Source organism: Oryctolagus cuniculus, chromosome 2 (genome assembly GCF_051225735.1).
Source record: "Oryctolagus cuniculus isolate XC-2025 breed Fujian yellow rabbit chromosome 2, ASM5122573v1, whole genome shotgun sequence".
NCBI lineage: Eukaryota > Metazoa > Chordata > Mammalia > Lagomorpha > Leporidae > Oryctolagus > Oryctolagus cuniculus.
The window spans coordinates 136,648,564-136,671,345 of NC_142868.1; the positions used below are offsets into that span (position 1 = coordinate 136,648,564).

General features: G+C 39.3%; 1 protein-coding gene across 30 annotated transcripts in view; it reads right to left on the reverse strand.

Moving 5' to 3' along the window:
- The window catches only part of ZNF638 (zinc finger protein 638), a 166,219-nt gene that overhangs the window by 80,210 nt on the left and 63,227 nt on the right, over positions 1-22,782 (reverse strand). For 19 of the 30 annotated variants that reach the window (XR_016230291.1, XR_016230293.1, XR_016230292.1 and 16 more), the window contains exons 2-3: positions 8,946-10,464; positions 3,965-4,026 (exon numbers count right to left, since the gene is read on the reverse strand). Coding sequence is in view for 18 of the 30 variants with exons in the window: in XM_051842786.3 (XP_051698746.3) it covers positions 3,965-4,026; positions 8,946-10,464 (1,581 nt within the window). In the remaining 12 variants the exon portion in view is untranslated. Of the gene's footprint in view, positions 1-3,964; positions 4,027-8,945; positions 10,465-10,693; positions 10,793-22,782 lie in introns of all 30 variants that reach the window. The other 11 variants (XM_089327574.1, XM_089327571.1, XM_089327573.1 and 8 more) reach the window with 2 other exon arrangements.

Sequence of the window (22,782 nt, forward strand, 5' to 3'; positions counted from 1 at the left end):
CCACTCACATAAATAATGTTTTGTAAGTCAACATCATGAAAACACCCTCCTCAAACATAAACAAGAAAGAAAAGTATAGTGTGGAGTACTCTAAATTCAGAAATATAATGCATGAATCTTGATTGAATCCCTAAATTTAAATGGGGTCATGCATGGTTAGGGCTAGTTACAAAAGGCATTTTGGAAATAAGTGACAAAATTTGAATTTGGCCTATATAAATTAGTAGATAATATGAAATTAATGTTAATCTTCTGATATGTGCTTTGCTCTCATTATACAGAAAAAATTATTAGGAAATAGTGAATTTAGGAATGAAGTCTCATAATATTTGCAATTTATTTCCTGAAATTTCAAAAAAAAAGTATATATAAAGATAAAATAAATGTATCAAATGCTAACAATTGGTGAATACAGATGAAGACAGTTCAACTTCCTATGGCTTTGAAATTCTTCAGAATAAAATGTTGAGGGGGAAAAGGGAGGAAAAAAAAATCCTTGAACCAGATAAACTAGTGTGATTATTTCTTTTTTTTTTTTTTATTTAACAGACAGAGCCAGACAGTGAGAGAAGAGACAGAAAGAAAGATCTTCCTTCCATTGGTTCACTCCCCAAATGGCCGCAATGGCCAGCACTGTGCCGATTTGAAGCCAGGAGCCAGGTGCTTCTTCCTGGTTTCCCATGTGGGTGCAGGGCCCAAGTACTTGGGCCATCCTCCACTGTCCTCCCGGGCCACAGCAGAGAGCTAGACTGGAAGAAGAGAAACCGGGACTAGAACCCAGCGCCCATATGGGATGCCGACGCCGCAGGCAGAAGATTAACCAAGTAAGCCATGGCGCGTGTTATTTATTTCTTATAAGATAGTAGGCAAATTACCTGTCTGCGCCTCAATTTCCTCAGAGGTGGTTTCAAAGATCAAATCAAATTGATTAAATTGAACATGTCAGTATTTAGAATAATGCCCAGTAAATACACAAAGTAAAATTCTGTATTTTTAAATACACTTTAAAAATTTTTTTAAGTTTTATTTATTTATTTGAAGAGTGATACAGAGGAGAGGAGAGACACAGAGAAATATTCCATCTGTTGGTTCACTTCTAAATGACCGCAATGGCCACAACTAGGCCAGGCGAAAGTCAAGAGCTTTGCCTGGGTCTCCCAAGTGGGTGCAGGGGCCTAAATACTTGGGCCACTTCCACTGCTTTTCAAGCTCATTAGCAGGGAGCTGGATTGGAAATGGAGAGCAGCTGGGACTCAAACTAGCACGCATATAGGATGCCTGCATCACACACAGCAGCTTTATCCTGCTATACCACAACACCAGCCCCTAAAAAGTTATTTATTGGGGCCAGTGTCATGCCTCAGCAAGTTAAGTTTCTGCCTGTGATGCTGGCATCCCATACGAGTGTGTATTCAAGTCCTAGCTGCTCCACTTCCAATCCAGATCCCTGGTAATACTTGTGGGAAAGCAGCAAGAAGATGGTTCAAGTGCTTGGGCCCCTGCCACCCACTTGGGAGACCAAATGGAGTTCCAGGCTTCTAGCTTTGGCCTACCCTAGTCCTAGCCACTGTAGTCATTTAGGGAGTAAACCAGTAGTTAGAAAATCTGTCAATCTGCATTTCAAGTAAATAAAATAAAGTATTTTTAAAAATCTATTTATTTGAGAGACAGAAAACTTCTATCTGCTGTTCCATTCCCTAAATGCCTGCAACACCAGATTTTAGGAACTCAATTCAGGTTTCCCACGTGGGTGGCAGGAAATGAACAACTTGAGCCATCACCTGCTGCCTCCCAGGATCTGCATAAGCTGGAAGCTGGAACTAGGAGTAGATTTGGGTCCTTGAATACAATGTGGGCTAGATCAAAGCCCACTACAAATCTTTAATACTAAAATTCTGACGCACTGTATCTCTTCTCAAGCTAACCACCCATATGTTATATTCCAGAAAGAGCCAACAAAGATAGAAGACAATAAGCTATTAAGAAAAGAAGAATTTAAATATTTATCAATATAGGAATTAGTAAATGGATTAAGAATTCTACATAATGGAACACAATGCACCTTTAAAAGGACACAGAATCAGGATCTATAGCAGCCAATTCAAACTAATTTATTTGCTAAAATGTTTTTTGCTGGGAAAAAAAGCCATGAAGTAATTAATCAAGTATATGATATCAGTAAGGTAAAAAAGTAGGCTAGAGCACTGAACTGGCAGGCATGGAAATGACACACTTTAAAATTAAGTCCCATCTGCATGAAAAATATAAGCTTATCTACAAAAAAGATTTTAATAGGCATACCATGCTCTTTTCTCTAGTAAATGGCAGTACATGCAGCTAGAATCCTCTTATCATCATGAGTGAATATCTACAGCAAATAACTCACTTCTGCAAAGCCCTCATCCTCATAAAAACTAGACATCTCACTGTGTATCTGTGGGAATATGTGACTTAGGGGAAGGTTTCCATTTATAGGCATATCTAATTCAAGTAATATATTATCTCCCAGAGATGACCTATGTTTGTCTGTATAGTTTCTAGTAACTGGATAAACAACCCCAATTACTTGTTCTATGATTCGAGTACCAGTTACCCCACTCTCAATACCAGAAATATGCACAATGACACCAAAAAAAGTTGAGCACTGTATTCCTTCAGCTACTATAAAGATGGAGAACAAAACCAAAGTGGTCCCAAAGAGTCAAACCTAGGACCTTTGCAGGAGTTACAGGCAAAGAAGTACTTTAAGAGAACAAAACATAAAACGCTTAAGAGGCAGGCATTGTGGTAAGCCACCACTTGGGACACCTGTATCCCACATTGGGAGTGATGGACCGAGTCACAGCTTCTGACACAGCTTCCTGCTAATACACCTAGGAGGCAGTGGGTCTCTATCACACATGGGAAAGAATGAGAAAGAGTTCCTGGCTCCTGGCTTTGTCAGAGGGGACCTACAGCAATTTGGGGAGTGAACTAGCAAATTTGAGATCTCTTTTTCTCTCTTTGCCTTTCAAATAAATAAATCTTAAACAAAACTGTCTTGGAGATAAGTAAACAGATAACTTAAGTCCAGAACTATGAGAGTGGAAGAAGTACGCCCGAGATCATATAAGGCCTACACAGAAGAGAATGGCCAAGAAATGGAAATATTTCCGATACTCTGTGATTAAATTAAACTGTTTCTGAAATTAGAGCTAGAGCTACCCCTGAAGCTTCCCAGTTAAATGAGTTAATAAATTTCTTTCCCTTAAAAACTATTTCTAGTTGGGTTAATCACATGCAACGGGAAGAGTCCTGAATAATAACCTCAAAATATATTTGCCCAAGTCTGGTGACTAGAAATTTTTTAAAGGGAAGGGGAACACCTAATTTATTTTTGTTATTACAAAGGACACTGGAGAATACAGCTATAATCACACTTCTCGTCTCTAAGGCTAGTAGGAGAAATATTCACAGGTGCCTTGTCTTAAAGAAAAATATGGAAGAGCTGAAGAAGTAATTGTGAGGAACAAAGACTAGCTTGTTCATCCCTTACTTAAGGTTTATTCTGAAAACAAGTTCTAAGACAAAGCAGAGCTGTAGGCTTAAAGTTAAATACTGGTGTGCTGTATCCATTAGTTTTTAGTTAAATATAACTGCTGGGGGAAAGCAGAAGAGAATGGAATGATATCTGCTCTGAAATAGATAAACTATTTCAGGGAAGGCAAGCCAGCAAAGAAAAAACCAATGATATTAAAAAATTCACCTACTGGAAATTGAGTTAAGAAGGAATCCAAGGCAAGGATCATATTGAATTCTCCCCTTCTGGAATAATCTTAAACATACATCTACAAAAATAATATTTTAAATAGGCAAGAGCTTTCTAAAATATTTTTCTACAAAGCATCACACTAAAGGTATTTAAGTCATAACTGAACATTAACTATTTTGTAAATTTGTTACATATAAAAAAGAATATTCTTACTGTTGACGTAGCTGTCGACAGCTCTCAATATGAGTTGATGTATTTTGATGTTGAATCCAATCCTATTGTAAGACAAAAGTGTTGAAATTAGAATATTCCTCATGTTGAGTAATAAACAGGATGTCTTAAATGACAAGATACATCTTTTCAAAAATTAAACTAGGTATAAATTGCATTTGTCACAGTAAAATTTTCACAAAAATTAAGACCTCCAAACAAATGCACTTAATACCATACCTTTCTGATCCCTTTTAAAACTATTTTATATGGAAAACATTTTAAAAGTCATACCCATAGATTAACACTTGAAATCAACAAATATTTAAAATTGGATAAAAGCACGGTCAGAAAGTAATTTCTCTCCAATATGAAAACAACATCTAAGAACATAAAAAATTCTGTAAGTAAAAGGGTATCTGTAAGACAGCATCTTCAAAATACACTATCTTATTGACTTATTCCTCCAATATTCAAGTTAACACCACCAACAATCAAAAAATACTATCTCATAGGCCAGAATCATTCCAAACAAGGTACTCACTATATTGACAAATGATTAGTAAAAATATGAAAAACTGTTGCTGATCAAATCTAATTTATTTTCAAAATTTAAGAGAAAATAACATCATTTGAAAGACACAAAATCCCTTACATATAGATGTTTACAATTAACAAAATGCTTTCTTATACATTTCTTCATTTACAATTAATCTGCCATAAAATTACAATATGTAACCATCAGTTCCTGGGTGATACATCTCCTTTAGGAAAAAAAAAAGCCAATACAGTTTTCAAAGATACAGACTCCAAAATAAAGCAAATACATAAAAGCAACATGTGTATTACTCAATGTTTTATTGTTCCTCCAGCATTTGGAAAGGCAGAAAACTTACTAAGCAGTTCTGTATTTTGCAACTTTCCTTGAGGAAAACATTTGTTTCCATTTCAAAATATTTTAGTTTAGGTCATTGCTAAAGATAAACCAGAAGTATCACAGAGCACCACTTGACATTAATTTTGGATTCTGCCTTGGCAAGAACTATCTGAAAGTACCTGCAATATTCAACAAGTTATGACAAACCCTGAATTATTTCATTAAGCCATGGAACTGACTATAGACTGCAAAAGGGGGGAAAAACAGTTTCATATTCTGCTCAGTGATACAATGAGAAAGCTAGATAAGATTGGCAGTTAAAGAGTCTCTAGTGGTGCTACAGCCATGTCTTTGATAATAATTGGACACTGTTTACATCAAACAGACACAATGGCGGGAAGGAGGTTGAGCATGATTTATTTGGAGCACACGGTGTTTACTTAAATTGCCAACATTTAAAAACCCATAGATTTCATCCCCAAATCCAGATGTCCAGCTTTTCTTGGAAGAAATATGAAGATATCTAATATTGGATATGCATTCTTACTGCAGTAATCAGCTGAAGGTGACAGCTGCTCTATCTAAGGTATAGTCACTCCAGTGCAACACACACTCTACCATCTTTTTAACATGCTTCTAAGCTCAGTAAATAGATGTATGCCACCCCAATTTCTTTTTATAATCATATTTTTATTATATTATTTATTTGAAAGGCAGAGTTACATGGGGGTTGGGGGGGGAGACAAAGAGAGAGATCTTCCATCTGCTGGTTCATTCACCAAATGGCCCCAAGGGCCAGAGCTGGGTTGGTACAAAGCAAGGAGCTAGGAGCTTCTTCCAGGTCTTCCACATGGGTGCAGGGACCCAGGAACCAGGGCCATCTTCTGCTGCTTTCCCAGGTGCATTAGCAGAGAGCTGGATTGGAAGAGGAGGAGCCAGAACTCGAACCAGTGCCCATGTGGAAAGCCAGCAACATAGGCAGAGACTTTACTTGCTTCGCCACAGTGCCAGCCCCTGACACCCCAATTTCTAGACTCTGAAGTAACAGTACAAGATTAGATAATGTTCCAAAAGCAGCAAGGCCTCTCCATAGAAAAAGTACTAATTAACACTAAGCAGGTGATGCTACAGGACAGTACATTTGGGCAGGCTAAGAATGAAACTACTGGGTGGGTGTTGCAGTGCAGTGGGTTCAGCTGCTTGGGACAACTGCATCCAATTATCAGAGTGTTCAATGGAGTCCTGCCTCCTCCACTTCCAATACCTCCCTGGCTAATGCACCTGGGAAGGGAGATGATGGCTCAAGCATTTAAGTCCCTGCCACCCAAATGGGATACCCAGGTGGAATTCTGGGCTCCTGGGTTTGGCCTGACCCAGCCCCAGCTGTTGTAGGCATTTGAAGACTGAACCAGAAGATGGAAGATCCTCCACCTCCACCCCATCACTCTGCTTGTCAAATAAGTAAATCTTAAGAAAATTACCTACCCAGATCAGAGCTCACTCTCTATTCTCCAAATACTTCAAAAACCTTTTTGGAATTCATTTTTTGAATCAGAAATAAATAGTGTTTTTAAACCAAGAAAAGCTCCTCCTCTACATTCTGAATTCCAATTTAAAAAGGAAATACATTTCACATTCTGTTGCATTCTCAAAGTATATCTTAAGGCTACAGTGTTAAAGACTTAAAAGTGAGGAACACAGACACTGTTAGATTTTGTATAACTTTTGTTCATCAGCTACCTATTTAAAATGTATATATACACACTTGAGGAAGCAAAATGTATCATAGTAATGAGAGGTAGTATTTGCCTTCTAAAGCCATGTTCACAAACCCCTATCATTTGAACATTCAGTAATGAAGAATCATTACTTAAACACCATTCTGTTGTATTGTCCATGAAGAGGTGTCTTTAACTGGCAATCTCCTAAGAGCTCTAATGATCACTAAATTACTTTCCCTCTTCTGAAATGTTTACTTTTACCATATTAACCCAGATTTTCACCCTCTCACACATGAATATGTAAGAAGGCACCAATTAGGTGCCTTTTCCCATCTCTTCTTATTCCTATTTACCATGAATGCTTCAGTCAGATCTCTCCTAAAGCACACTTTGAACACATCACTTCATGTATCAAGAAACTTAGCTTCCTAACGTCTCATACCTAACGTTCAAACTTCTTACACTAGATTTTCAAGGCCCTTTGTACTTATTTTTAATATGTTCATCACTCTTTCTTAATAGCCTCTGACCACAAGGCAATGTAGTCCTTTCTCAGGACCTCTGCCTCTGTATGTTATTCATCTCTCCCCCTTTAGGTAGGCATATCTAAAGCCCACTCTTTAGACCCATCTTCAACCTCCTTCATTACATCTTCCCTTTCAGACCATTCTAGTCCAGACAGACTTAGTGCATAAGTAACTACCACTATATTAAGTTACACTAGCAAAGTCTTTTGATCTCAGGAAGTAGAATATATTTTTTAAATCACATACTGCTAGACACACACGAGTTGTTGGTAAATTGATAATGCTGACTGGTACAAGTCTAAAATGAAGACAAATATTATGTCACCTCCCCCTCAACAGCATACCCAAACAAGTTCAATAAATAAATCTCCATTTGTTGCCCTCTAATGTTTTTAATTCCTTCATTGTGTAATTCTTCTGAGACTGTATAAACACCTCAAAAACATCTACATTTTAAATATTCATTTCTACCCTATCATCAAAAAGTCATACAAAAAAACTGTTATAAAAAACATGCTGAATAAATGTGTTCCTTTTCTACACTGCAGAATAAAACTTAAAGCTTAAAGGTCTCTAAGATATTTTGTTTGATTCATAGTGACTAATTAAAATAAATGCAAAAAATGATGTGCTTCATCCAGAGAGCCTAATACACAATTTAGTACTTGGGCCAGAGCTACCTAGAAATTACAACTAACTGCTGGGAATTACTCTGAGATTTTTCTTTTTCAAGGTAAGGCTTTGCTATCCCTTTTGATGGAATAAGACAATTATTATTTTTAATAGAATTCAGGAAATTTGGCTAAGATTGGGTAAAACACTGCCTTTTTTCTTGCTATAGTTAACCTTAATACAATGGCATCAGATCTATGTATCAGATTCTTGCTGACTGAAATTTGGTAAGCAGAAGAGAAAAACGGGGAGAAGGGAAGTACCAGAAGGAGAAGAAACAAGGGAATTAGCACCTATGGATTTTCAAGCCTGTTCAAAGTAGACTATGATTTTGAATGAGTTTCTTCCAATGGGAAGTAAACTCCTTCCTGACCACTTCCAGTCTAATCTAAAAATCACATTAGTAAATAGAAGAACCAGTGGTTTCCAAATACCTATACATAAATAAAACAGGAATCTCTGCTCAGGTCTACCAATGATTACTATCAAATAGTAAGTACATTTTCATTATTCTACTTTTCAGCACCTCTGCAAGACACTTCTTTCCAACTATACTAACCATGGAAATATTTAAAGCTTATTTTACAAACATTTTTCTCTTCAAATCTCTATTATTTTACACTATTTTCTGAGCCCATAGCTGGCCCCATAATTAATACATCTTGACTAATTTTGCGGTGAAGTTGTTTTAGGAAGCTCTTTTTCAAGAAACCACTAGTCCATATAAAGTTAAAAAATATTTAAATCAATATTAACTGTCGTTAGCCTAAGACAGGTGGGTACAATCAAGGTAAAAATACACTGTTTTTTAAAATTGTGCTGTACAAATGAGTTATACCAATTCTTTATATTTTTACACCAACAGATTCTCTTATTTAGACAAAGGTGATTCATGTGACAGTCTTTTTAAGTACAGTTCATTATATAAATTTTGTAAGTGGGATAATTAAAAGTTCAAAATAAATCGGCAAACTATGTGGTGTATCCAGTTATAGGAATGCTTTAGAAAGTCTAACACTCAATTCAGTACTAAGGCCAGAGCTACTTAAGATTACAACTAAACGTTGACACCGAATTCAAAATTTCTGCCATTTCCTAAAGGCCTAGTTAATACCAGCACACACAGGAGAATTTAGAGAAAATTGGGTGCTGAGCATCATTATACAGGGATCTTGAAAAACACTCACCTTCAAATGACTACATTCTACGTTACACAGAGAACACAAATGTGGAAATATTCTTGGAGATGCTGCATAATAATCATTCATCATAGAAGGAGTTGGAAGTCTCTTCATCTTCTGGGCATCAGCATGTGAAAACTTTGGTAACCATGATGCTTTCACAATCCCAAATGGAGACTGAATGGGAATATCAGCCTCTGACTGGTAATTCTTTTTACTTCCTCTTGAGCCAACATGTACATTAGATGAATTAATCACAGGTTTATGTGGGATCCGCTCTTGTTGGCTTACAGCTGAAATTAATTCAGATGAAAAAGGCTGCTGGTTCATAGAAGGAGGAATCAGAGACTGACTCATTGTCTGGCTAACTGTTTGGCTAATAGATTGACTGATGGATTTTACAGGTTCAAGGACTGACTGTCCTCCTGAAATGTGTAAGCCTGACATCTTGGTTCCACTCTCAACTGGGAAAAAAGACTGATTATTGGAGGACTCACCAGGGAAGTCCATCTGACGAAACACATCTTCAACAGGAAACATAGAATTACATATTACGTTTGGAGTGGGAACAGATGCAGAAATGTTCTGCTGTGATGGAAATTCATTCTTGACCTCATCAGTTGGAATTTCGGGATCATAAATACGTACTTCAAGGGGATCTTCTGTGTAGCCATATTTGCTTGCATGCCCATAATCAATCACATTACTTGAAACTGCTTCACTACCAAGCGTTTCTTTATTTCTGCTTTGAGAAGGTAAATTAGGTAATCGGCGCCCCATTTTTCGCATTCTTATATCCCTCAAAATTAATGGCATATTTTCAGGAGTTAGCTGTTCATCAGGATAACGACTAAGTTCTTCTAGATCTTCATTAGATAATCCGAAACTTGCTAAGATACTTGAGGCACTCTCTTTTGTGTAGCGGCTCTGTACTTTAGGACTCTGCTCTGTAACCTGTGTTAAAGAACTCTGTTTCACTCCTACCGATGCAGATATGTGAGGCTCATCATCCCACCGGCTACCATGAGGCTTCCCCTTCTTTTGTTGTGCTTCATGAAAATCCAATTTTTCTTTGGTCAATCTTGGATCAGTTCGGTGTTGAGTTACCTGAACATTCATTCTCTGTGGTCCCATGTTCTGATAAGATTCATGGCCAGCAAATCTGTGTGGAATTCCACGGGCTCTCCCTGCTGGGTAAAATCTTGGAAGACCCATAGATCCAGGCCTCATAAATGGTCCTGGAGGCCTCATCCCAGAAGGGTTAGGTGCTCGTGGCCTTTGAAGTGGAAAGTTTCCTCGAGGATTAAACCTGGGTCTCGACATGGCTATTTTCAAGAAAGCCTGATTTAATAAAGTATAAGGTGGTACTGAACCATGTGAGGCAACGGCATTCAGCTGCTGAAGCGCCAACTGAGTCTTAATCTGAGCAAAGTGCAAAGGAGATGGGCCCAACAGAAGTGGATTTGCAATGCCCAGGTTCAAGGAATTCACAAGTGGTGCGAAATTTTCCAAGAATAACACAAAGCTGAAAGTTAAAACACAAATATTAGATCATTTTAACTCAAACTACTTCATGAAGTGGGTTCTACAGCCAGTGTAAAACATTTTGAAATAAAGCCATAAAACTGCCCTGCATTTCATATACTTTTAGAGCAGGAACTCAGAAGGATCTTAAACTTCCCCCAGAACTTTCTCTTCTTTCCTTTCCCGAATCCAGAAAATATACCCCAAACCTTAAGCCAGAGTTCATGTACATTGTGTTGTGGTGGGTGCTGTCCTAGGTGCTGAGCAGTAATTACAACTCCTTTTAAATAATCTTGAAAAACAATGAGGATTTATTTCATGCTTTAATACTGGAAAAAAAGATGAAGGCATTAAAATACTCAGAAATGCGCACACTTTGTTAAGTATATTACCAGACATAAAAACAATGAAAATAATAACTGTAACCCTAAAGCTTTGTATGACTCATTTCTGTAAGACACATTCTTCCCTGGACTCAGCCTTCACATCTAATAAATTCCATGTGACAATTAAACTACACTTATGTTCCTGTTATTAAATAGTTGTTTCCTGTAACATAAAAATTTTTTGCCAATAACTTGACTACAGTCTGACAAAGGAGTATGTAACAGCATGAAATTGGTAGTAAGACACAACATACTTTAACAAAGCCAGTCACCAGTCTCTTGAATTTCCACCACAGTGGAATACAAACAAATTGTATATTTGGAAAACAACAATTAACTTTACAGAGCACTGTTCATATATCAGCTACCTTCTAAACACTTTACACAGATTATATCATTTAGTTTTCACAACTCTGAGACACTTAGTTTTATAGAGTATATTAAGAGACAGGTTAAGAAACAGAGACAAGTAGCAGTGCCAGGATTTGCACTTAAAGTAATCTGGCCCCATAAACCATGCTCTTAACCACTCACAGATGTAAAAATATCTTGCAGTTCCCGCTATGTTAGTCAAAGCTGGCTGCTGAACAGCCCACCGGAGAGCAGCACTACCCACTCCAAACCACTTCTTAGCAAAATAGTACCGTTATCATTCAGGACCAAGGTCAGCAGCCACAACCTGCCTATCCTCTCCCAGTTTGTAACAAGAACATATACTGAGACTAAACTTGACCACCAAGGCCCAAAGAGGGTCTTCCAACAACCTTTCTTACTTATTGCTTCCAACAGTTTTGGACTCATGCTTTTCATGGTCCTGTTTCTGTGCGCATATGCATGGTCTTTTTCTTCAACAATTTAGTGTCAACTTATTTTGTTCACTGTTAAGTCTTTTTTTTTTTTTTACTTGAAAGTCAGAATTACACAGAAAGAGAAGGAGAGGAGGGAAGAGTGGATGGGGGAGGGGGCGTCTTCCATCCACTGGTTCAGACTCCAGTGGGCTGCAACAGCCAGAGCAGTGCCAATCCAAACCAGGAGCTAGGAGATTTTTCTGGGTCTCCCACGTGGGTGCAGGGGCCCAAGGACTTAGGCCATCTTCCACTGCCTTCCCAGGCCACAGCAGAGAGGTGGATTGGAAGTGGAACAGCTGGGACTTGAACCGACACCCATATGGAATACCAGCACTGCAGGCGGTGGCTTTACCCAATACACCACAGTGCTGGTCCCTCACTGTTAAGTCTTATCTCTCAAGCATCTAAATCATACTTACTCAAAAGATCCTCAAATATTTGTTAAATCTGAACAACTATATCCAAAATCCTCATCGTTAACACAAGTAAATTTTCAAACTAAAATGAAACACAAAAAATGCAGCAAAAATTGCACAGGCTTGATTCACCAAACAGCAGCAGAAACAAACTTACTGAAATAATACCCAAATTCTCCCCAAAAAAAGTTCATTTATAACAAACTTATGATTTTTTTTGACAGGCAGAGTGGACAGTGAGAGAGAGAGACAGAGAGAAAGGTCTTCCTTTGCCGCTGGTTCACCCTCCAATGGCCGCCGCAGCTGGTGCGCTGCAGCCGGTGCACCGCGCTGATCCGATGGCAGGAGCCAGGTGCTTCTCCTGGTCTCCCATGGGGTGCAGGGCCCAAGCACTTGGGCCATCCTCCACTGTACTCCCAGGCCACAGCAGAGAGCTGGCCTGGAAGAGGGGCAACCGGCACAGAATCCGGCGCCCCAACCGGGACTAGAACCCAGTGTGCTGGTGCCGCAAGGCGGAGGATTAGCCTAGTGAGCCGCGGCGCCGGCAACTTATGATCTTTTTAAACATTCCTATGAAACCATGCCTATCTTCTACATAATAAAATTACTTTCAAGAACAACATTTGTTTACCCCAATCCTTAAAAACAATCATTGCTTATATAAGCAGTTTTTCGTCTATTCAAATTCTTTCTGCACCATTTTCCCCCATCTGGTGAAAACTCCTCTTACAACTTAAGGAACACAAGCTCTTTCAGATTTTGTTTCTCTCCAAAACAAAACAGAAAAGGAACAGCTTTCAATCAGCCATGTAATTACTACATCTAATTATGAACAATCATCAGCTTCAAGTATCTGCATTTTACGTTCTTTAAAGGCAAAAACCTACCTATGTAATTTCTAATTTGTCTAGCACTGCCTTACATGACAGAAGTATATATTTATAGAATGTTAGTGAGCTTCGCAATTCTATTCTGTTCTATTCTATGAAGATTAGCTTTCTACAAAGGAGTTTCTTGGTCAAGACAGTTTGAAAAGCGCTATACTTGCTACTATTCTTAGAGGGGCACAATTCCTATTAGCATATTAAGGGTTCTGAACCCTCTTATCAAAAACTTTCTTATTTTGCAGTTTCCAAAGTTGAGCTTTTCCTTATGCATACCCAGAGGTGATGTCTGAAATATCTAGTAACTGGTAAAGAACAATCAAAACACATTTGTCTTACAATACACAAAACAGAATCCTGAATCCCTCCTTCCTCCATCATCCTTAAGATTTCAGATGCTTGCAGCAGGAGGAGGTAGTGTGATAAGGCAGCCCTAAGGGAAGGACAATCTTATAGCAGTAGCTACTTACCAAGCAAGAGCAGGAATATTTCTGTAGTTTAACAGCTAGTCGGCTGGCACCGCAGCTCAATAGGCTAATCCTCCGCCTGCGGCGCCGGCACACCGGGTTCTAGTCCCAGTCAGGGCGCCGGATTCTGTCCCGGTTGCCCCTCTTCCAGGTCAGCTCTCTACTGTGACCAGGGAGTTCAGTGGAGGATGGCCCAAGTGCTTGGGCCCTGCACCCGCATGGGAGACCAGGAGAAGCACCTGGCTCCTAGCTTCGGATCAGCGTGGTGTGTTGCGGCTGCCATTGGAGGGTGAACCAACGGCAAAAGGAAGACCTTTCTCTGTCTCTCTCTCCTACTGTCCACTCTGTCAGGAAAAAAAAAAAAAAAAAAAATTGGCCGGCGCCGCGGCTCACTAGGCTAATCCTCCGCCTTGCGGCGCCGGCACACCCGGTTCTAGTCCCGGTCGGGGCGCCGGATTCTGTGCCGGTTGCCCCTCTTCCAGGCCAGCCCTCTGCTGTGGCCAGGGAGTGCAGTGGAGGATGGCCCAAGTGCTTGGGCCCTGCACCCCATGGGAGACCAGGAAAAGCACCTGGCTCCTGGCTCCTGCCATCGGATCAGCGCGGTGCGCCGGCCACAGTGCGCCGGCCGCAGCGGCCATTGGAGGGTGAACCAACGGCAAAGGAAGACCTTTCTCTCTGTCTGTCTCTCTCACTGTCCACTCTGCCTGTCAAAAAAAAAAAAAAAAAAAAAAAAACCCACAAAAACAAAAACAACAGCTAGTACAGCTAGCTTTATCAGTGTGCAGTCACTGAATATCAGTCCAGAAAAGACACCAGACAGTCTAGAATACACATGAAAAGTAAAGGTCTTTTCCAGGTTGAGGAATTTTCAACTATCAACAGCAGGTTTGGCTTTTTCCATTTTTTAGAAACTTAAAACTAAACCTTTCAAATGGCTAGCCTCATAAAATCCAATCTAGTAAGAATAGAGTCGTAAGTTAACAACCCTAACTCTCCCTAAGAGATCTCTCTCCTTTCATTGTTGGGAAGACAAGTTAGAGGACTGCTCAGCCATCATTATTTATTAATAAGTCCTCTGGACCCAGGACCTATTGGCTACAATCAGTACTTTTCTCTTGACATCCTTGTCCTTTACTGGGTCATTTCTGAAAACTTCCTTTCTGAGAAGTTCCCTTAATCCTGAGCTTTAAGACAATACTTCTAACTTATCCTAAGATTTCTTATACATTTTATACTTCTAAGTTTAGTATATTTTATATAATTTTAGCTTATATTTAGTAATACTTTCAGACTAATATAAAACTACTGAACATCTTCTGGAGCTATTATATTATTCTAATCCTGGTAGAGAAGTTTCTGACAACCAGTTTATCAATGAATCATCATAAAAAAGAGAAATCATGTGATTACTTCAAAAAGTTGGTGGAAAAATAGAACTGAAAGGCAAATTTGTTTTGGTGGAAGCACTTTATAAAAGGACACTTGTATTTGTATTGCAAACTTTGTATTCATAAGGTATTATAAACCTGAATTCTGCAATTATATAATTCTGAAGCCTTTTTTTCAAATGTAACTTTAATTTTTTTTTTTTTAACAGGTAGAGTGGACAATGAGAGAGAGAGACAGAAAGAAAGGTCTTCCTTTTACCATTGGTTCACCCTCCAATGGCCGCTGCAGCCAGTGAACTGTGCTGATTCTAAGCCAGGAGCCAGGTGCTTCTCCTGGTCTCCCATGCAGCTGCAGGGCCCAAGCACTTGGGCCATCCTCCACTGAACTCCCGGGCCACAGCAGAGAGCTGGCCTGGAAGAGGGGCAACCGGGAAAGAATCCAGCGCCCTGACCGGGACTAGAACCTGGGGTGCCGGCACTACAGGCGGAGGATTAGCCTACTGAGCCGCGGCACCGGCCCAAATGTAACTTACACACAGGCAAGCCTGACCATCAGCACCTTTCTCTGTTTTGTCACTTAACTTTTACATCCTTCTCAATCAAGCCAAGGAAATAAAAACCCAAAAATAATTATTAGGTCATTCAGTGTATCTTTTTAAAAAGCTAAGTACCCCTAAAATATTTAGAAAACTATCTCCCTAGCTATAAAAATATATTAAATAGTAAGAAATTCAGCTGTTTTATCATATAAATAGTTACATCACTGTTCTAGGTGGGCAAGAACCAAAGTTATAAAGCCAGAAAGATGCTTTCCTTCAGAGATAGCTCATAAGAATTATAACAAATAACAAAATATATAGTTAGGAGTCTCTTTAAGGTTTCCTTTTTCATGCCTTTGCAATTAAGGCAGCTCCTAGAGACTGGAAACTATTTGAATAAACTACAGTATATCCATATTTTACAGCTATGAAAGTATCATACACTCCTGGTAGGATATATCTTAAAATGTACTAGCAAATAAAAACAAACAAAAACTCCTTAAATCCCTAAGTTGTTTTCATGTTTTAAATTAGCCTCTGGACAAAACTATCAATAAAATACTGGTTAAAGAATCAGCCATCCAACAGCATTATGAATGTTAAGTATGTGAAGAGTATTACTATAACCTATCTGAAGTCAAAGTGGTCTCTAATCCCAAAACATGAAATGTGGTCGGCGCCATGGCTCACTAGGTTAATCCTCTGCCTTGCGGCGCCGGCACACCGAGTTATAGTCCCCGTCGGGGCGCCGGATTCTATCCCGGGTACCCCTCTTCCAGGCCAGCTCTCTGCTGTGGCCAGAGAGTGCAGTGGAGGATGGCCCAAGTCCTTGGGCCCTGCACCCCATGGGAGACCAGGATAAGTACCTGGCTCCTGCCATTGGATTAGCATGGTGCGCTGGCCGCAGCGCGCCAGCCGCGGCGGCCATTGGAGGGTGAACCAGCGGCAAAGGAAGACCTTTCTCTCTGTCTCTCTCTCTTACTGTCCACTCTGCCTGTCAAAAAAAACAAACAAACAAACAAACAAACAAAAAAAAAAAAAAAAAAAAAACCATGAAATATAATAGAGGCCCAGATGTTTCAAATCTGTTATTACATTTAAAGAAATCTAAGGAATTCCACCAAAAATGGCATTTATTGATTAGATAATACTGTCATCCATATCCAGGACAAATGTTTGATAAGGTAGCTATAGCCATTAGCAAATAAGCCATTTTCCAGATAACTGAGTTCCCCAACAGTTGAGAATGTAGCCCTTTACTTTTTGTTTACAATTTATTTATATATTAGAAAAGCAGAGTTACAGAGAGGGAGAGACAAAGAGATCTTCCAACCATGGGTTCAATCCCCAAATGGCCCCAACAGGTGGGGATGGGCTGGGCTGAAGCCAGGAGCATCTTCCTGGTCTCCCACTTGGGTATAGGGGCCCAAGCACTTGGGCCATCTTCCACTGCTTTCCCAGGTGCATTAGCAGTAAGATGGATCAGAAGTGGAGCAGCTGGGACTCAAACCAGCACCTACATAGGATGCCCATGCCAAAGGTAACCACTACACCACAATGCTGGACCATTACATTTAACTTTTTAAAATGAATACTTCCTGACATGTACTTTGGTATAGAAATTTTGAGTTTTTCATTTTTCTTATTCTGTCTACACTGAGTATGGAGCATCCACTGCTCAAGGGAGAAATAAAGCTTAAAATAAAAAAATAATCAATTGGGGTTCTACAAGAACTTTTGAATACATCCAGAGGACAAGCTATGGTACAGAATGGCTTTTAATGGCCAGAGTTAGTAACTAACCACACAGAAAAGATATGACAATCCCCTCTGGGTTGGAAGGAAACTTTAGAATTTGAAGACAAAAATTAGAGGGCAAGTTGTTAATGCTGAAAACAGAAAGTACAGCAAGACAAGAAATGTGTTTGGGGTTGGGGGTGGGAGGCAGGCAGAATTAAATCCAAACTGAGACTGATTTAATTTTCAAAAAGGCCTATGACCCAAAATCGTTAAGAAACCCTGTTTAGAGGTTTTGGAATGTAGGCCTTCAATGCTTAGATTAAACCATGTAACCAAGACAACTCCCTAGCTACCACTCCACTCTCTCATCCAGTTTTTAGCTACTGCCTTCCTATACAACAACATGTCTGATGCTTGCTGCTATCATCATTTTTTTACATTCAGCTGTGTTTTTGATTGATTTTGACAAGGAGGAACATTTAATAGGCAATGTAGTTTAGAAAGCTCTTCCTGTAAGGTTCCAAACCTGTACACATGCCACTAGAAGATGAAGTGGGGAGATAAATAATCATGGGTTCCTCCTTTCCCCCTTCTTTTTGGCTTTAGTGGAAAGGAATGAGCTCAGAATTACTCTTTCAGCTTATTAAACATTTTTTGAGAGCCTAACAAAACAGTCACTATTTTAGTTCCTAAATTTTCAAAGATAAATAAAACATGATCCCTACAAAGTGTTAGTAATCTAACAGGAAAAACAAAGTATATGAACTACAGTATAGTTTGTCAATATAGCAATGCTAACCTATCAGAAAAGGATTTCTGGGAGAGGCAATGAACGCTTCAGTTGTGTACGATAATATCTTTTACAGGAACTAGGAAAAAATTAGTTTTCAGAAAACAAGGTCTTAATAAACATGTTTATCAAATTTTAGGAAAGTTAGAATACTGTGAAAATAGTTTCTGAATACCTTAGGATGAGACAACTGTGCTGCAATGATACAAATTATAAGTAAATTTTTAAACTGCCTATGTTTGTCTTGACAAAACCATGACATTCTAGTCCAAAATAAAGCATCAGTTAAAATGCTCAAATCTACTGTAACATCAAGACCATCTTATGAAATAATCTATGAAGAAAATTTTTGTTAGAAACCCATCTACTACTGCTTTTGTCAGCTTTTAAACTGTCTCCAAAAACAATCATTTCTCAATCCTCCTCTTCTCTGTCTCTACACCAGTTCCTTTTAGTTATCCAAGTTCAGCAAAATTTTATTCTCCATTTTTACCTATTTATAAAATTCTATGCATTGCTGTCAATACTTCTCATATGTACTTTTTCTCCTTACCACCACCCTTTTAAAAGCTTTCATGACTAAACCTGGCATCCATCTCAATTCATTCTGCAACTAACAGCTTTTGCTTGGCTATTATGAGCTTTAATCTACACGTATCTAGATACAGCCACTGGCATTAACATGTCATGTTACAGATTCAGATGCTTAACAAGTGGAATAAGGCGTGTTAGATATTTTCTTTTTTGTAATCTATAGAGCATCTGGAGGTGGATAAGAAAAGTTTAATAAGGAACTAATAAAAATGAGTTCTGGGCTGGCACCGCGGCTCACCAGGCTAATCCTCCACCTTGTGGCGCCGGCACACCGGGTTCTAGTCCCGGTTGCCCCTCTTCCAGGCCCTCTCTGCTGTGGCCCGGGAGTGCAGTGGAGGATGGCCCAAGTGCTTGGGCCCTGCACCCCATGGGAGACCAGGAGAAGTACCTGGCTCCTGACATTGGATCAGCGCAGTGCGCTGGCCACGGCGGCCATTGGAGGGTGAACCAACGGAAAAGGAAGACCTTTCTCTCTGTCTCTCTCTCTCACTGTCCACTCTCCCTGTCAAAAAATAAAAATAAAAATAAAAAAAAATAAAAATAAATGAGTTCTGGAAGCTGAGTGATGGGTCCATAAGATTACTCTTCCTTTGCTTTTTTCTGTGTTTGAAAAATTTCAGTGTTAAATAAAAACTTTAAGTGTTAAATATTAGGCATGACTGTTTTAACAGATAACAAAAACTGAGGGGCAGTATAAAACAATCAATATTGGCTATTGAAAATGACTTTATGATTCTCAACCTAACATATCACACCAAGGTCTAACAAAAACCAGAATCAGCTAATTTTGTGTGATTAACAACAATGTGTACACAGTAAATTCAGATCTGAGTCTAAAATCAAATTTTGATTATTTCTCATACCTTTCTCTGCTACCTGACATTTTATCAAGTATTAAGTAGTTCAATATTTCACTATCTTTGTTTCATTCTATCTTTCGATGGAAAAATATTTTTTGTGTGAAATGAACAAAGTAAAAGAAGAGAAACAAGCAAAAGATTCTCAATAAGAAACCTCTGATTAAGAATTGGGTCATGTCATACTGAAGAAAATAAACTCAGAGCTGGCACTGTGGCATAGTAGGTAAGGCCACCACCTACGATGCTGGCATCCCCTATGTGTACCAGTCCCTGTTCCATTTCTGATCCAGCTTCCTCTTAATGCCCTGGGGAGAGCAGCAAGAGATAACCCAAGTACTTGGGCTACTGCCACACACAAGGGAAACCTGGATGAAGCTCCTGGCTTTGGTTTGGCTATAGTGGCATCTGGGGAGTGAATCAGCAAACGCAAAGATCGATATCAATACCGATATCAATCTCTCTCTCTCCTGTCCTTAACTCTGATTTTCAAATAAATAAATCTTTAAAAGCAAAGAAAGTAAAAAAGGAAGAAAATAAATTTTTTGCCTTTAGAGAATCATTATGGTAAAACCTGAAACAATCTGACCAAAGATAATAAACAAAAATACAATGGTGAACTTGGCATAACACCTAGAAAACAACAAAACAAGTTAAGACAGTTATTATAAAACCCCTTTTAATTTAACCAAGGAGTTCTGATCATATTCAGCTTTGTTCATTCAGAGGAATTTATAGACAGTGAACTCAGGGAATTACTAAACTAACCTGGAAAAGCCTGAGTTGAGCTCTTAGTTTTTAACCCTCAATTTTAGAAAAAAGCTGCAATTAAATAAAGGGTTTAAAATAGAATCGTATTCCTAATTAAATAAGATACTTACAGAAATCAATAAAAATGGACTGGCATTGGGCACAGTGGGTTAATCTGCCACCTGTGATACTAGTGTCCCATATAGGCACTGGTTTGAGTCCCAGCTTCTCCATTTCTGATCCAGCTCCCTGTTAAATGTGCCTGGAAAAGCTGTAGAAGATGATCCAAGTGCTTGGTCCCCTGCCACCCATGTGGAAGACTCTGAGGGAGTTCCAAGCTCTTGGCTTAAGCCTGGCCCAGCCCCAGCTCTTGTGGTCATTTGAGTAGCAAATAGTAGATTGAACTTAGCTCGCTCTTAAATGCTGCCTTTCAAATAAATATAATAAAACTTAAAAAAAAAACATACAGCCAATAAAATACTTAAAGCGATCACTGAGCACAAACTCATGTTCTGGAACAGTTTCTTCTATTCCTGTGCAAGAAAGTGTGATGGGGGGCAAAATCAAACACTGGTTAGAATCATAACTATATTATCTGCTATTTCAAGTGACATTTCATTTTTGAGTATTTAATATTTTTCAAAAACAGGGTATTTATTTAATCGTCACAAAACATTTTGTGGCCGGCGCCGTGGCTCACTAGGCTAATCCTCCGCCTTGCGGCGCCGGCACACCAGCTTCTAGTCCCGGTCGGGGCGCCGGATTCTATCCCGGTTGCCCCTCTTCCAGGCCAGCTCTCTGCTGTGGCCAGGGAGTGCAGTGGAGGATGGCTCAAGTACTTGGGCCCTGCACCCCATGGGAGACCAGGAGAAGTACCTGGCTCCTGGTTCAGATCAGTGTGGTGCACCGGCCGCAGCACGCCTGCAGTGGCGGCCATTGGAGGGTGAACCAACGGCAAAGGAAGACCTTTCTCGCTGTCGCTTATGAAAAAATTGTACTGTTTTTCTACTAGCCATGTATCTCCTGAAATCACTTTGTTATGTTTACGATGACATACCTTATCAGTAACAAATTATCAGTTTGATGTTTAACAAAAGTGCCTTTAGTAAATTATTTTGCAACCAAAAAAAAAAAAAAAAAAAGGAAGACCTTTCTCTCTGTCTCTCTCTCACTGTCCACTCTGCCTGTCAAAAATAAATAAATAAATAAATAAAACATTTTGCACCTATGAACTATTTTGACAATTAACAGTTTAAATTCCCCCACCCCAGGGCGGGGATGGTGCATATGTAGTAGCTCAGATGGTTAAGCTGCCACTTGAACACTTGCATCTCTCTCTGCCTTGAAAATGAATGAACATAAATCAATCTTAAACAACAAAAAGACACCTCTGGGGATGCCCACATCCCATATTGCAGTGCTTAGATTCATGTCCCAAATTCACTCCCAATTCCAGCTTCCTACTAATGTAATCCTGAGAGGCAATAAATAAGAGCTCAAGTAATTAGGTCCCTGCCACCCATCTGGGAGACTCAGGTCCCAGCTTTGACCAGGTCCAGCCCCAATGATGGTAAGCATTTGGGAAGTGAACCAACAGATGGAAGATCTGTTTTTGTCTCTCCCCCTATTTTTCAAATATTTAAAGTCCCAAAAGAATTCTCTTCTGTGTCCTTTTAAGAACCAAAAATTGTCACTCTACAAGAAATATTCAATGACAATCATAAAAATTTTATAAGCACACAACAGAAATAGGCAGGCATGAAGAAATGGCTTAAAAGATTAAAAAGCTATCACTACTAGATCCCATGAAGTATTTGAGATGTCCACTATCAAAGAAAATCAAGAACTGCCTATTATTTTGATGCAGTCTTCTGGAAGGGAGTCTTTAGTTCTTTAGATGTTGACAGACCTAAGATTTCAGAATCTAGAAACACCATCAATAAATTAGCCAGATCATAATGGCTCCACTAGACTCATAATAAAGAGATTTGTATCACTTGGACTTTATTGTACTTCATGGTTTACAAAGCATTTTAACATTATCTCACTTGAGCTTTACAAAAACCCGGAGAGCAAAAGAATCCCAGTTTACAGATTAAGTAAAACCCCGGAAAGCAGTTAGCAAGCAAGATCACAAAAGTACATACATCTTCCGGGGCTGGTGCTGTGGCGTAGTGGGGAAAGCCACGGCCTGCAGTGCCGGCATCCCATATGGACGCCAGTTCAAGTCCTAGCTGCTACACTTCTGATCTAGCTCTCTGCTATGGCCTGGGAAAGCAATGGAAGATGGCCAAGTCCTTGGGCCTCTGCACCCATGTGGGAGACCCAGAAGAAGCTCCTGGCTCTTGGCACAGCTCTGGCCGTTGCAGCCGATTGGGGAGTGAACCAGCAGATGGAAGACCTTTCTCTCTCTCTCTGCCTCTCCTCTCTCTGTGTAACTCTTTCAAATAAATAAATAAAATCTAAAAACAATCAATCTTCCCTCAATATTCCTTCCATGCTGTATTCCAGCTACACAGAATGTAAGTTTTACAGCTTTTCTCTAAAAAAAAAAATAATAATAATAATGCATCCATTACTCACAACCCCCAAAAGAAAAAATGGCCCTTATGACATGTGGAAAAGAATAAAAAGTTTTACATAATCTTACTACAAAGGGA